At 39.8% G+C, this 12,814-nt stretch overlaps 1 protein-coding gene across 1 annotated transcript in view; it reads left to right on the forward strand.

Moving 5' to 3' along the window:
- The first annotated feature begins 213 nt into the window (after positions 1–213).
- LOC308104769 (B-cell receptor CD22-like) overlaps positions 214–12,814 on the forward strand; it is a 54,014-nt gene continuing 41,413 nt past the window's right edge. Inside the window, exon 1 of the mRNA XM_080455291.1 lies at positions 214–363. Coding sequence (XP_080311417.1) covers positions 267–363 — 97 coding nt within the window. The 5' untranslated portion in view covers positions 214–266. The remainder of the gene's footprint in view (positions 364–12,814) is intronic.

A 12,814-nucleotide genomic window follows, 5' to 3' on the forward strand; every position in this document is an offset into this window, starting at 1 on the left:
CACAGGCAAACCAGAGGCTTTCAGCTGAGAGAGAGAGAGAGAGAGAGAGAGAGAGAGAGAGAGAGAGAGAGAGAGAGAGAGAGAGAGAGAGAGAGAGAGAGAGAGAGAGAGAGAGAGAGAGAGAGAGAGAGAGAGAGAGCGAGCCCCTGGATCTTTTCCCTGGAATGTTTTGAGAGACTGAAACTACCAGAGACAGTGAAGCAGATAGATTCAACTTGACGGTATAGAGTATAGACTGAGAGACTACAAACAACATAATAACTGTGATGATTATGGGGATGATGAAGATACCATTTATTTTCGTGGTCTGCATGGTGCTGTTCACAACTCTGGATGTTATGGCAGTACAATATCACGCCGAAGGTATGAGTATGCCTAATTTCATATTTAGAAAACGTTTCAGATGATAACAAAAAAATAGATGATTTGAATTGAATATTTAGGAAAAGTAATGGAAGGGGACCCTTCTGAGAGCTTCATGAGCAAAGATAATTCACTTAAGAATCTCAAGTTAAGTTGACTGCTTAGACACCCAAGTGTTAATACTTTTCATTGGTTCAATATTTTTTAAACAACACACCGACGTAAAGGGTGTTCAATAGCACTGATTTGTGGAAAAAATAATAATAAAAAAAAATGGAGTTAGCTGGTTTCTGCCCGACAGCAACGATGCGTGTGTGCATGCGCACACATGTGTGTCGTCGTGGACACTGGATAGTAACCATAGACTGTAACCCATGAAAAGATCTATTCTCCCCCTATCGGTTCACAACTCGGACGGCGCTGATTCGACTAGCAGACCTTCGGCCGGTCGACGCGGGCACTCGCGCCTGGAGGCGCAAGGGCGCGCCTCCTCGGCCTCAAGCTCTGCTGAGTCGGCGCGCATCCGTCATGGACAATAACTATTATCACGTGTGCGTGTGAACACGTGTTCAGCGTTCCCCTAGCGTAGCTTCCTGGTTGCTATGTGGGCGGGAACAACAAAAGCCAGGTCGCCTCGCGCCTCCTCCTCGCGCCGCCTCGTATCAAAGCCCCGCTTCGCGCCTCCTCCTCCTCCTCGCGCTGCCTCGTTTCAAAGCCCCGCCTCACGCCTCCTCCTCATCCTCCTCCTCGCGAGCCTCGCGTAAAAAACCCTGTCTCGAAAAGCCCTCTTTCAATTTCCCTGGAATGCCAATTTCCCTGTGACATATATATGAGTTATTAAATAAATAACTCAAATCAATCTAATATTCCAGTTATTTAGATTGTGAACAGCTTTCTCGAAGAAGCTCCATTTAGCTTTAAAGTCCAGAGGTCCAGACATGCAGTTCTCAGAGTCCCTTACCACAAAACTTCAAAATAATGATGGAGTGTGCACGACCAAAAATAATGGCATCCACTTCTTAACACATGTAAACCTGTGAAGTGACAATAAAGTTGATTGTCATTCTGTTTGGTTAGGTTAGTGTTAAGTTTGTGAGTTATATGTGCTAAAAAAATCACACCCAGTGTGAGTAAGCGGTGCCTACTCTGTTTGAGTATGTGCTGTCATTCAGGCGGTACTAATCTATTTGATGTGTGTGTGTGTGCTAGTATTGAGGAGGTACTTCTGCATTTGATGTGTAGGCACTCGTATTCAGGCGGTACTACTCTATTTGATGTGTGGGTGCTGGTATTCAGACGGTACTACTCTATTCGATGTGTGGGCGCTGGTATTCAGACGGTACTACTCTATTTGATGTGTGGGTGCTGGTATTCAGACGGTACTACTCTATTTGATGTGTGGGTGCTGGTATTGAGGCGGTACTACTGTATTTGCGTTGAATAGAGCAATAGTCACCGAGTTATGGCCATTACAAATGTTAGAAACTGCTGTAGTGCCGCCCGCATACAGTATGTGGGCAATTTAGGTTTATTTAGTTACTTTGAAGTATTTGTAATGATTTTATGAACTTAGAAGGCCGAAGGCATGGCGAGAGAGTATGTTTTACCCCCTGTCCGTCCGTCCGTGTGTCCGTCCGTGTGTCCTGTCCTGTCCGTGTGTTACCAGCTAATCTCCGGCACCGTTGGCCCGGTCGCTGCGAAACTGTGCACACACACTCCCTGGATGCCAATTCAGAACCTCTGCCTTTTTCACATGGGCCTGTTATAGCGCCACCAGGAGGCCGATTTGTGCAAAACCCATTTACTCCTACAGATTTTATCCAAACATCACGCAAATCGGTACACAGTATCTCTATAGTCATGTGATCAAGACGGATCAGTCCGATATTTCATATTCCATCCTGATTGGCTAAGGTTGGCTTCCAAAGTTTGCAGGATTGGTCCGTTTTGAACAAAATGTCTCAAATCATGAACACAGCGTGCGATTTCCGCCAAAACTTGCACGCACATTCCCACTACGCCGAGGAAGAAATGCCACCCTTTTCACATTGGCCTGTTATAGCGCCACCAGCAGGTCTAATTTACCAAAACACATTTTTGCAACAAAATGCCTCAAATCATGAATGCACGCACATTCCCACTAGCCCGAGGAAGAAATGGCACCCTTTTCACATTGGCCTATTATAGCGCCACCAGGTGGCCACAATAACCTACCTGACCTGGCGGAGACCTGTGCTCCGAGGAGCACTTTTTCTAGTTAATGATGTTTTACTCCATATAGTTGATTAAAAGTATGTATACTTAAGTTTGTTACTTTTAAGTATTTGTACTCAGTTTAGTGACCTTTAATACTGTTACTTAAAATTATACTAGGTACATTTAAAAAAAAAAAAAGTTAAATTGTTTATCTTTTGTGAGTGGCAAATGTTTCACGGAAACGGAAATGCACCGGCACTGTATGTCCCGGAACTACCCCGCTACTAACAAAACGGAATTTCACGCTGTTTTTATTGCATTATAGGATTTGAAGATGGAAAAACAACAGTAAAAGAAAACACAGCTCACGGTAACTAAAGCTCCACTGGCTAAGAGAAACGATCCGCAGATAGTATAAAACAACAAAAAGAACGCTTTTTGAAACGCTTCCGCCTTCCGGTGAAAACAAATGGAATTTAAATCGTTAATTATTTTCTGACTGTTGATATTTTTACTAATTTTAATAACTTTGTTTATTTTTACTTTTACTTTAAAGTATTTTTTGTACTAATTTTAACTACTTTTAAGTCTTTTTTACTTATTCTAAGTACTATTAAGTATGTTTACTCAATTTAAGTACTGTTAAGTATTTTTACTCAATTTATTTACTGTAAAGTATTTATTCCAACTTTTTTTTTACTTTAACGTATTTTTAGTCATTTTAACTACATTTAAGTATTTTTAGTCATTTTAACTACATTAACTACTCTTAAGTATTGTTACTTAATTTATTTACTTTAAAGTATTTTACTCAATGTATTTACTTCAAAGTATTTTTTACTAATTTTAACAACTTTTAAGTATTTTTACTAATTTGAAGTACTTTTAAGTATTTTTACTCAATTTAAGTACTCTTAAGTATTTTTCCCAGGTGCATCCATGTGATGTTTTATTATTTACACTTTATTTACTTTAAAATACTACATTAAATAATATAGTGTGTGTGTGTGTGTGTGTGTGTGTGTGTGTGTGTGTGTGTGTGTGTGTGTGTGTGTGTGTGTGTGTGTGTGTGCGTGTGCGTGTCTTTTAAGTGGCGCATGTGGTGTACTGTCTCCTGTTTGTGTTTGATAAGTGTAATTGTTTGCATCTTTGTGTTGCAATCAACTGCAGCTGTTTATGCCGTGCTCGGACAGACACGCAAACACACACAGCTGGCACCGCTAAAAGAATAAAATAAAATAAATGACAGTAAGCCTTGATAGTCGGCCAACCTCCTCTGGATCTGTTCCTGGAAAATATTCAGAGAGAGGGGGAGAGAGAGAGAGAGAGGCCTCCTGGATCTTTTCCCTGGAATGTTCTCAACATGCCCCTGTATGTGCAGAGATATGAAGAGAGAGAGACTGAAACTAGTATTAGTGAAACAGATAGATTCAACTTGACGGTATAGACTGAAAGTCTACAATCATAATAATCATAATGATGACTATGGGGATGAAGAAAACACCAGTTATTCTCATGGTCTGCATGCTGCTGTTCTCAACTCGGGATGTTATGGCACAACGAGACAGAATATTAACTTCTATCTTGATTTTAATAATTTTTACGACAATCAAAGTTAGTGTATAGTGGCATGCCATGTCACAAAAACAACAAAACTTTGATTGAACTTTGATATATACTGTATATCTGCGTTAAATCACAGCTAAGGGGGTTGAACAACACATTATAGTAATTCAAAAATATGGATATCGGATTAGAATTAAATAAATAACTCCTAAATAAAATGTATTGTCAGTTATTGTCTCTGCCAGGCCGAAAGGCATGGCCAAGACTATGTTTTGCACTGTGTGTGTGTGTGTGTGTATGTGTGTGTGTGTGTGTCCGTCGCCCCCTCCGTCTGTGAACAGCTAATCACCGGCACTGTTGGCTTGATTGCAGTGAAACTGCACACACACTCCCTGGATGCCAGAGCAGAACCTCTGCCCTAAATTGTTCACATGGGCCTGTTATTGTGCCACCAGGAGGCCGCTTTTTGCGAAATATTCAATCATACCCAATCAGCAACCATGATCATTAGTGAACCAGCGAATCAGTGGCATGGACAATTCCCCACATGCAGTAGCGTCGTTCCCAGCCTCACTCATCTGCGAAGAGAAGAGCCTGGTCACGACCTAAACCAGCGAGTTTCTTGGAAGTCCTGAGTGGACAGGATTTCCGTCGTAAGTGTTTCCCCGGAAACAATCTTTGGTAGCACTTGCTATGCATCCCATGTGTATAACGCATTATACACATACTTATAAGGCATTGTAATCTGATCATAATCCTTTATAATCATATTTATAAGAGCTTATAAATAGTCATAATGCTTTATAACCATAACCATAACACATTATAAAGCTTGTTATAATGACTTATAAGTTCAAGTATAAATGCATTGTATTATGCTTATAACACATGACGATTACAGTTATAAATATTCATAACAACGTATAATGCAATCATAACACATTATACAGCATGTTATAATGACTTATAATATCAAGTATTATAATACTTCATAATTGCTACCTACTTGCATGCAACCCAAAATGTATTCTCACAATTATAATCCATTATAATTAAATCTTTATTATAACTGCTATAATGCTTTATAATCACAGTTATAATGCATTATAAGTGATAATAAGGCATTATAACAGTGATTAAAATGCGTTATAACAGTGAGTATAAGGCATTTTATACGTTATAATACAGCATTATTACATGATCATAAAGTAACAAATGGCCACTTATAATAACTTAATATCATCATAGTGTAATGCATTATAACAGTAATTAAAATGCATTATTACAGTGTTTTAAAGGCGATAACAATTTTGTAATAACACCTTATAAAATGATATTAATGTGACAAATGTTCACTTTATAATAACTTAAAATCACAGTATAATGCAATATAAGTGATAATAAGGCATTATAAACGTGATAAAAAAAGCCTTATAAAATGATCATAAAGTAACAAATGACAACTTATAATAACTTATAATCGTAGTATAATGCATATGGAGTTACATTTGTGTCTTTATTAACCAAACAAAAGAAAAACATTTGAGAGAGAAAAAATATAAACAGAGCAAAGAATAGTTTTGAAAGAAAACGAATTAAAACAGCAAGCAAAAAATAATAATTTGTAAGCAAAGGAAATTATATAAACAGAACAAAAAATATTTTTAATTAAAACAAATTAAAAACGCAATCAAAAAAATATATTTGCAAGCAAAAAAATATAAGATTTGAAAGAAAATAAAAAATAATTGAGAACAAAACTTTTAAAATTCAAGAGTAAAAAAATAAGGAAAAACGGTTTAAACTACATAAAACAAAATACTTAGTAAAATGTTTGGGTAATAAAATGTGTTGTGCTAAATAAAATGTTTTTAATGTTTTTTTTCCTCATTTGCGAATGAAAGTTGTTTTTTCTGATTGCAAAATGCCTTCTCTCTCAAAACCTATGTCTTTGGTCTCGATTTTTTTTTTCTCTCTCTTGGATTTGTTTGTGTGAGGGGTTAAAGTTCAGAAGGCGGGTCCTACGCTGATAGATGTAAGACACCTCTCCATTGGTCACTTGGAGTCTGAGTGACAGCTCCCCCTTCCTTATGTAGCTTGTTGAATGCAGGGATGGAGGTGTGTTACGGCCAGCATGGTTTTTTGATTATTATTATTATTAGCAGTTTGCAAAAAAAACAAAAAAACATGAAAGTATAATGCAAGGTCAGCTAAGAGTATTTAAAACCTAAGAAAGATGACTTGTTTCCATTGGGGTCCTTTGTACTCAATTCATAGAGACATTTAATGACAGACAGATATACACTACTATGCAAAACATCATAAAAACAAAAACAAAAACAAATATGTACAGTAAACAGTTTGAGTAAACAGATTGATGGAATACTTTATTAACAGTAGGATACAGAGGTACAATTGTACAATGATTGTTATAAGGATAACACAAAAAGGCTTGTTTCCATTGTGGTCCTCTGGGACTGAGGTCAGAGCTCCATTCCAGCTCTGGACGCTACACTATTCGTTACAATATTGAGCATTTTAGGCTATTAGCAATTCAGATGATTCCCTAATGTTAGGTTTCTGTTCTACTTACAGTTTGTGATCTGTATTTAAAATTGTTGTATTGTTGTTACTGTTATAGTAGGCCAGTGGTTCCCAAACTTGGGATCGGGACCCTCAGAGGGGGTCCCCAGATTAGCTTAATGGGCAACATTGTTTTCTCTCTCAACAGTAAACAAACCAACCTATACAGTATAAGTGTATACAGGGTAACACATTTCTAAAGTGACAATTTAATGACTTTTAAGACCTTTTTAAGGCATTGTGCGCTTGAAGTTTGGCTATTTTCACAATATTTATCTGTGGAACTGAGTCGAACTAAATCTAATGCCTGGGTCAGGGTGGGTGGTCCCCACTTCAAGTATGATTATTTTGGGGGGTCCCCAGTTCAAATATGATTATTTTAGGGATTCACAGCCTCGGAAACCTTTGAAATTAGTTATATTCGTTATTCTAATTAAGGCAAGGCTGAAGTGACTGGCCTATTGGCCAGGCCCATTCCAGATAGACTGCTTTGGAAACGTTTCGTCTGATAGTGTGCTTCAGGCTGTGAATCCCTAAAATAATCATATTTGAACTGGGGACCCCCCAAAATAATCATACTTGAACTGGGGACCACCCACCCTGACAAGCACTTGAAATTGTAGGCATTAGATTTAGTTTGACTCAGTTCCACAGATAAATATTGTGAAAATAGCCGAACTACAAGCGCACAATGCCTTAAAAAGGTCTTAAAAGTCATTAAATTGTCACTTTAGAAATGTGTTACCCTGTATACACTTATACTGTATAGGTTGGTTTGTTTATTGTTGAGAGAGAAAACAATGTTGCCCATTAAGCTAATCTGGGGACCCCCTCTGAGGGTCCCGATCCCAAGTTTGGGAACCACTGGCCTACTATAACAGTAACAACAATACAACAATTTTAAATACAGATCACAAACTGTAAGTAGAACAGAAACCTAACATTAGGGAATCATCTGAATTGCTAATAGCCTAAAATGCTCAATATTGTAACGAATAGTGTAGCGCCCAGAGCTGGAATGGAGCTCTGACCTCAGTCCCAGAGGACCACAATGGAAACGAGCCTTTTTGTGTTATCCTTATAACAATCATTGTACAATTGTACCTCTGTATCCTACTGTTAATAAAGTATTCCATCAATCTGTTTACTCAAACTGTTTACTGTACATATTTTTTTTGTTTTTGTTTTTTATGATGTTTTGCATAGTAATGTATATCTGTCTGTCATTAAATGACTCTATGAATTGAGTACAAAGGACCCCAATGGAAACAAGTCATCTTTCTTGGGTTTTAAATACTCTTAGCTGACCTTGCACTATACTTTCATGTTTTTTAGTTTTTTTTTGCAAACTGCTAATAATTCAATCAATCAAAAAACCATGCTGGCCGTAACACACCTCCATCCCTGCATTCAACAAGCTACATAAGGAAGGGGGAGTTGTCACTCAGATTCCAAGTGACCAATGGAGAGGTGTCTTACATCTATCAGCGTAGGACCCGCCTTCTGAACTTTAACCCCTCACACAAACAAATCCAAGAGAGAGAAAAAAAAATCGAGACCAAAGACATAGGTTTTGAGAGAGAAGGCATTTTGCAATCAGAAAAAACAACTTTCATTCGCAAATGAGGAAAAAAACATTAAAAACATTTTATTTCCCAAACATTTTACTAAGTATTTTGTTTTATGTAGTTTAAACAGTTTTTCCTTATTTCTTTACTCTTGAATTTTAAAAGTTTTGTTCTCAATAATTTTTTCTTTTCTTTCAAATCTTATATTTTTTTGCTTGCAAATATATTTTTTTGATTGCGTTTTTAATTTGTTTTAATTAAAAATATTTTTTTGTTCTGTTTATATAATTTCCTTTGCTTACAAATTATTATTTTTCGCTTGCTGTTTTAATTTGTTTTCATTCAAAACTATTCTTTGCTCTGTTTATATTTTTTCTCTCTCAAATGTTTTTCTTTTGTTTGGTTATGTAACAAATGTAACTCCATAAATGCATTATAATAATGCATTATAATGGTTATAATGGTTATATATAACAGTGATAATAAAGCATTATCAATTGATTATAATGGATTATAACTATGAGAATTAATTTGGGATGAATAGCAACTGTTACCAATTTGGCAGCAATTATGAAGTATTATAACACTTGATACGTATAAGTCATTATAAAAGGCCTTATAATGTGTTATGGTTATGGTTATAAAGCATTATGAGTATTTATGAGCTCTTATAAATCTGATTATACAGGGTTATGAACAGATTATAATGCCTTATAAGTATGTTCATGATGCGTTATACACATAGGATGCATAGCAAGTGCTACCCAATCTTTTTTGACCAATCACAAGACTTGTTTCATTCACGGAGAATGTGAACAGATTTGTAAAGGATCAACGTCATTTCCTTGGGCGGTACTTCCACCAAATTCAACCACTTCCGCCTACAAAACCAACAGCCCAGGTCTTGCCTAGCTTGCACAAGCAGGTGTCATTTGCCACAGCTGTCAGACATTTGGCACTCAGCAGCACAGTCTCCACCACACCAATTCTCCACCTCAGAAACACAGGAATATCAGAATACAAAAGCAAGACAAAGACCAAATGATACTGAATATATATGTCACAGGGAAATTGGCATTCCAGGGAAATTGAAAGAGGAGCGCTTGCTTTTAGGCGCGGGCTTCGGCGCGAGGCGGGGCTGTTCTTTTTTTCTTTTTTTTGGCCTGTTTTTCAGCCTGTTAGGACGCCTTCAACCGAACTTTTGTAATACAGCCTGAGGATGCGATGTCCTACTCCGAGCTTCTTCAGGCGGCGGAGCCAGTACAGTCGCTGCTGAGCCTTTTTCTTCACGTGTGTGGTGTGCGTCTCCCATTTTAGGTCCTCCTCGATGTGTACTCCGAGGAACTTGAACTCGCTGACCCTTTCCACTGCAGCACCGTCAATGAGGATGGGCGCATGGTCTCTCCACGGCCTCCTGAAGTCCACGATCAGTTCTTTGGTCTTGTCGACGTTAAGAGCGATGTTGTTCTCCCGGCACCAGAGTGCCAGTGAGTTGATCTCCTCTCTGTAGTCAGACTCGTGGTTGTTGACGATTAGGCCTATCACTGTCGTGTTGTCCGCGTACTTTATGATGGTGTTGGAGACACGTCGCCAGATTTGAAACCGGCATCCCGTGCATGCAGATGTACACGTACTCCGCTGTCCATCCATGGTTTCTGATTGGGATAGATCCGAACTGTCTTTTTTGGGACTATGTCGTCTATGCACTTACTGATAAAGCCAGTGACTGAGTCTGAGAGTTCGTTGATATTATTCCCAGCGGCGTTCTTAAACATCCCCCTGTCAGTCTGGTAGAAGCAGGATTGTAGCATAGCCTCTGTGTCCTCAGACCAGATTCGGATCACCTTCTCAACGACCGGCTCCCTTTTTAGCCTCTGTTTGTAGGCAGGTAGAAGCTGGATGGCGTAGTGGTCAGAGCTTCCTAGCGGTGGGCGGCGGAGAGCTTTGTATCCATCCTTGAAGGGCATGTAGCAGTGGTCAAGAATATTGTCACCACGGGTACTGCAGGTGACATGCTGGTGGAATTTAGGAAAGACCTTTTTTAGGTCCGTCCGGTTGAAGGCAGATGACTGCGCAGTCCGGGTGACGATTTTCTGCACTGATAGCCTGGTGTAATTCCTTCATAGCTGTGTCCTTATTAGCTCCAGGATGAATGTAAACAAGGGCTACAATCACAATGCTGAAGTCACGTGGTAGGTAGAAAGGACGGCAGGCTATGATTAAAAGTTCAAGGTCTGGTGAGCAGTGGCTCTAGGATTTTAACATCTTTGCACCAGTTGTTGTTGATCAGGGCACAAACTCTCCTCCCCCACGTTGCTTACCGCTCAGTACAGGGTCTCTGTCTTTCCTGTACGCGGTGAAGCCAGGAGGAGTGATGGAAGAATCAGATGCTACCTCAGTTAGCCACGTCTCCGTTAGCACAACAATCGACGTGTTCCTCGTCTCGGTGTTAAACTTAACGCGCGCCAGTAAGTCGTCCATAGTGGTCACTATTCTTGATTCACACAGAGATCTAACGTTCGCTAGCAGGATTGAAGGCAGTGCAGGTTTATATCCACGTTTTGTTGTTCTTACGAGGAGGCCCGCTCTTGTTCCTCGCCGGCCTGGTCGCCGTCGTCGTCTTCGCCGCTTCCGTGTTATTGTCCCAGCCGGGACAAAGGGAAGCCATCCCCCCACAAAGCCGTGTGGAGGGTTTTCGGAATTCTGTGTGCAATCGCTTTGCTGATGTCCAGAAGTGCTTGTCTATCATAACTCCTTAGACACCCGACGGTGTAGGAAAAAAAGAGAAGGCTAAAAAAGAACAGTGGCTAAAAAATACTAAAAAGAAGGAAAAACGTTGCGACGCTTCCTCCATGGCGCAAATCAGTACACAATGATCTCTATAGTCATGTGATCAAGACGGATCTGTTTGATTTTTCATATTCCATCCTGATTGGCTAAGATTGATATCTAAAGTTTGCAGGAGTGGCCCGTTTTGAATAAAATGCCGCAAATCATTAACCTAACGTCCGATTGTGGTGAAACTTTGCATGCACATTCACACTATGTTGAGGAACAAATGCCACCCTTTCAACATTGCCCTGTCACAGCGTCACCAGGAGGCAGATTTTTGCAAAACAATTTACTCCTACAAATGTTGTCCAAACATCACGCAAATCTGTACATATTATCTCTTTTGTCAAGTGATCAAGACGGATCCGTACGATTTTTCACATTTCAGCCTGATTGGCAAATTCCGAACATTGCTGGCCCACTCTAACCTACCTGACCTGGCGGAGACTTGTGCTCCAAGGAGCACTTTTTCTAGTCGTCTCCGCCAGGCCGAAGGCATGGCGAGAGAGTATGTTTTACCCCCTGTCCGTCCGTCCGTGTGTCCGTCCGTCCGTTCCGTCCGTCCGTGTGTCCGTCCGTCCGTCCGTCCGTCCGTCCGTCCGTCCGTCCGTCCGTCCGTCCGTCCGTCCGTCCGTCCGTCCGTCCGTCCGTCCGTCCGTCCGTCTGTCACCAGCTAATCTCCGGCACCGTTGGCCTGGTCGCTCCGAAACTGTGCACACACACTCCCTGGATGCCAATTCAGAACCTCTGCCCCAAATCTTTCACATGGGCCTGTTACAGCGCCACCAGGAGGCCGATTTGTGCAAATTTATATTACTCCTACAAATTTTATCCAAATGTCATGCAAATCGGTACACAGTATCTCTATAGTCATGTGATCAACACGGATCTGTCCGATTTCCCATATTCCATCCTCATTTCCTAAGGTTGGCTTCCAAAGTTTGCAGGATTGGTCAGTTTTGAACAAAAAGCCTCAAAGTATACACACAGCTTGCGATTTCCGAGAAATTTCACACGCACATTCCCACTAGGCGGAGGAAAAAATACCACCCTTCTCACATGGCCTGTTATAGCGCCACCAGCAGGTCTAATTTAGCAAAACACATTTTTGGAAGAAAATGCCTCAAATCATGAATGCAGTGTCAATGCAAGAATAAATGGCACAGTTGGCACTAGGGGTGGGACGATATGGGTACCTCACGATACGATATGTATCACGATATTAGGCCCACGATAACAATATATATCACGATATCTGAAAATGCCGATATATTGCGATATCACGATATATTGCATGAAATTTCACCAACGATATATCACAATATCTGAAAATATCGATATATTGCGATATCACGATATATTGCATGAAAATTCACCAACGATATATCACGATAGTCCTTGTATTCAATTCATAAACACATAAAATAGCACCAAACAGTTCAAAATCATCATTACACAAATACAGAGTAGGAAAAACAACGTATCACAAACTCGTATATCGATATTTTTCGGGAGGATATCGATTATTTATCGCGGGAGAAAGTATTGCGATATATCGATATATCGTCCCACCCCTAGTTGGCACCCTTTTCACATTGGCCTATTATAGCGCCACCAGGAGGCCAGAATAACGTACCTAACCTGGCGGAGACCTGTGCTCCGAGGAGCACTTTTTCTAGTTTAGATTGTGAACAATCTAAACTATT

Source organism: Gymnoscopelus braueri, assembly GCF_963280865.1.
Source record: "Gymnoscopelus braueri genome assembly, chromosome: 17".
NCBI lineage: Eukaryota > Metazoa > Chordata > Actinopteri > Myctophiformes > Myctophidae > Gymnoscopelus > Gymnoscopelus braueri.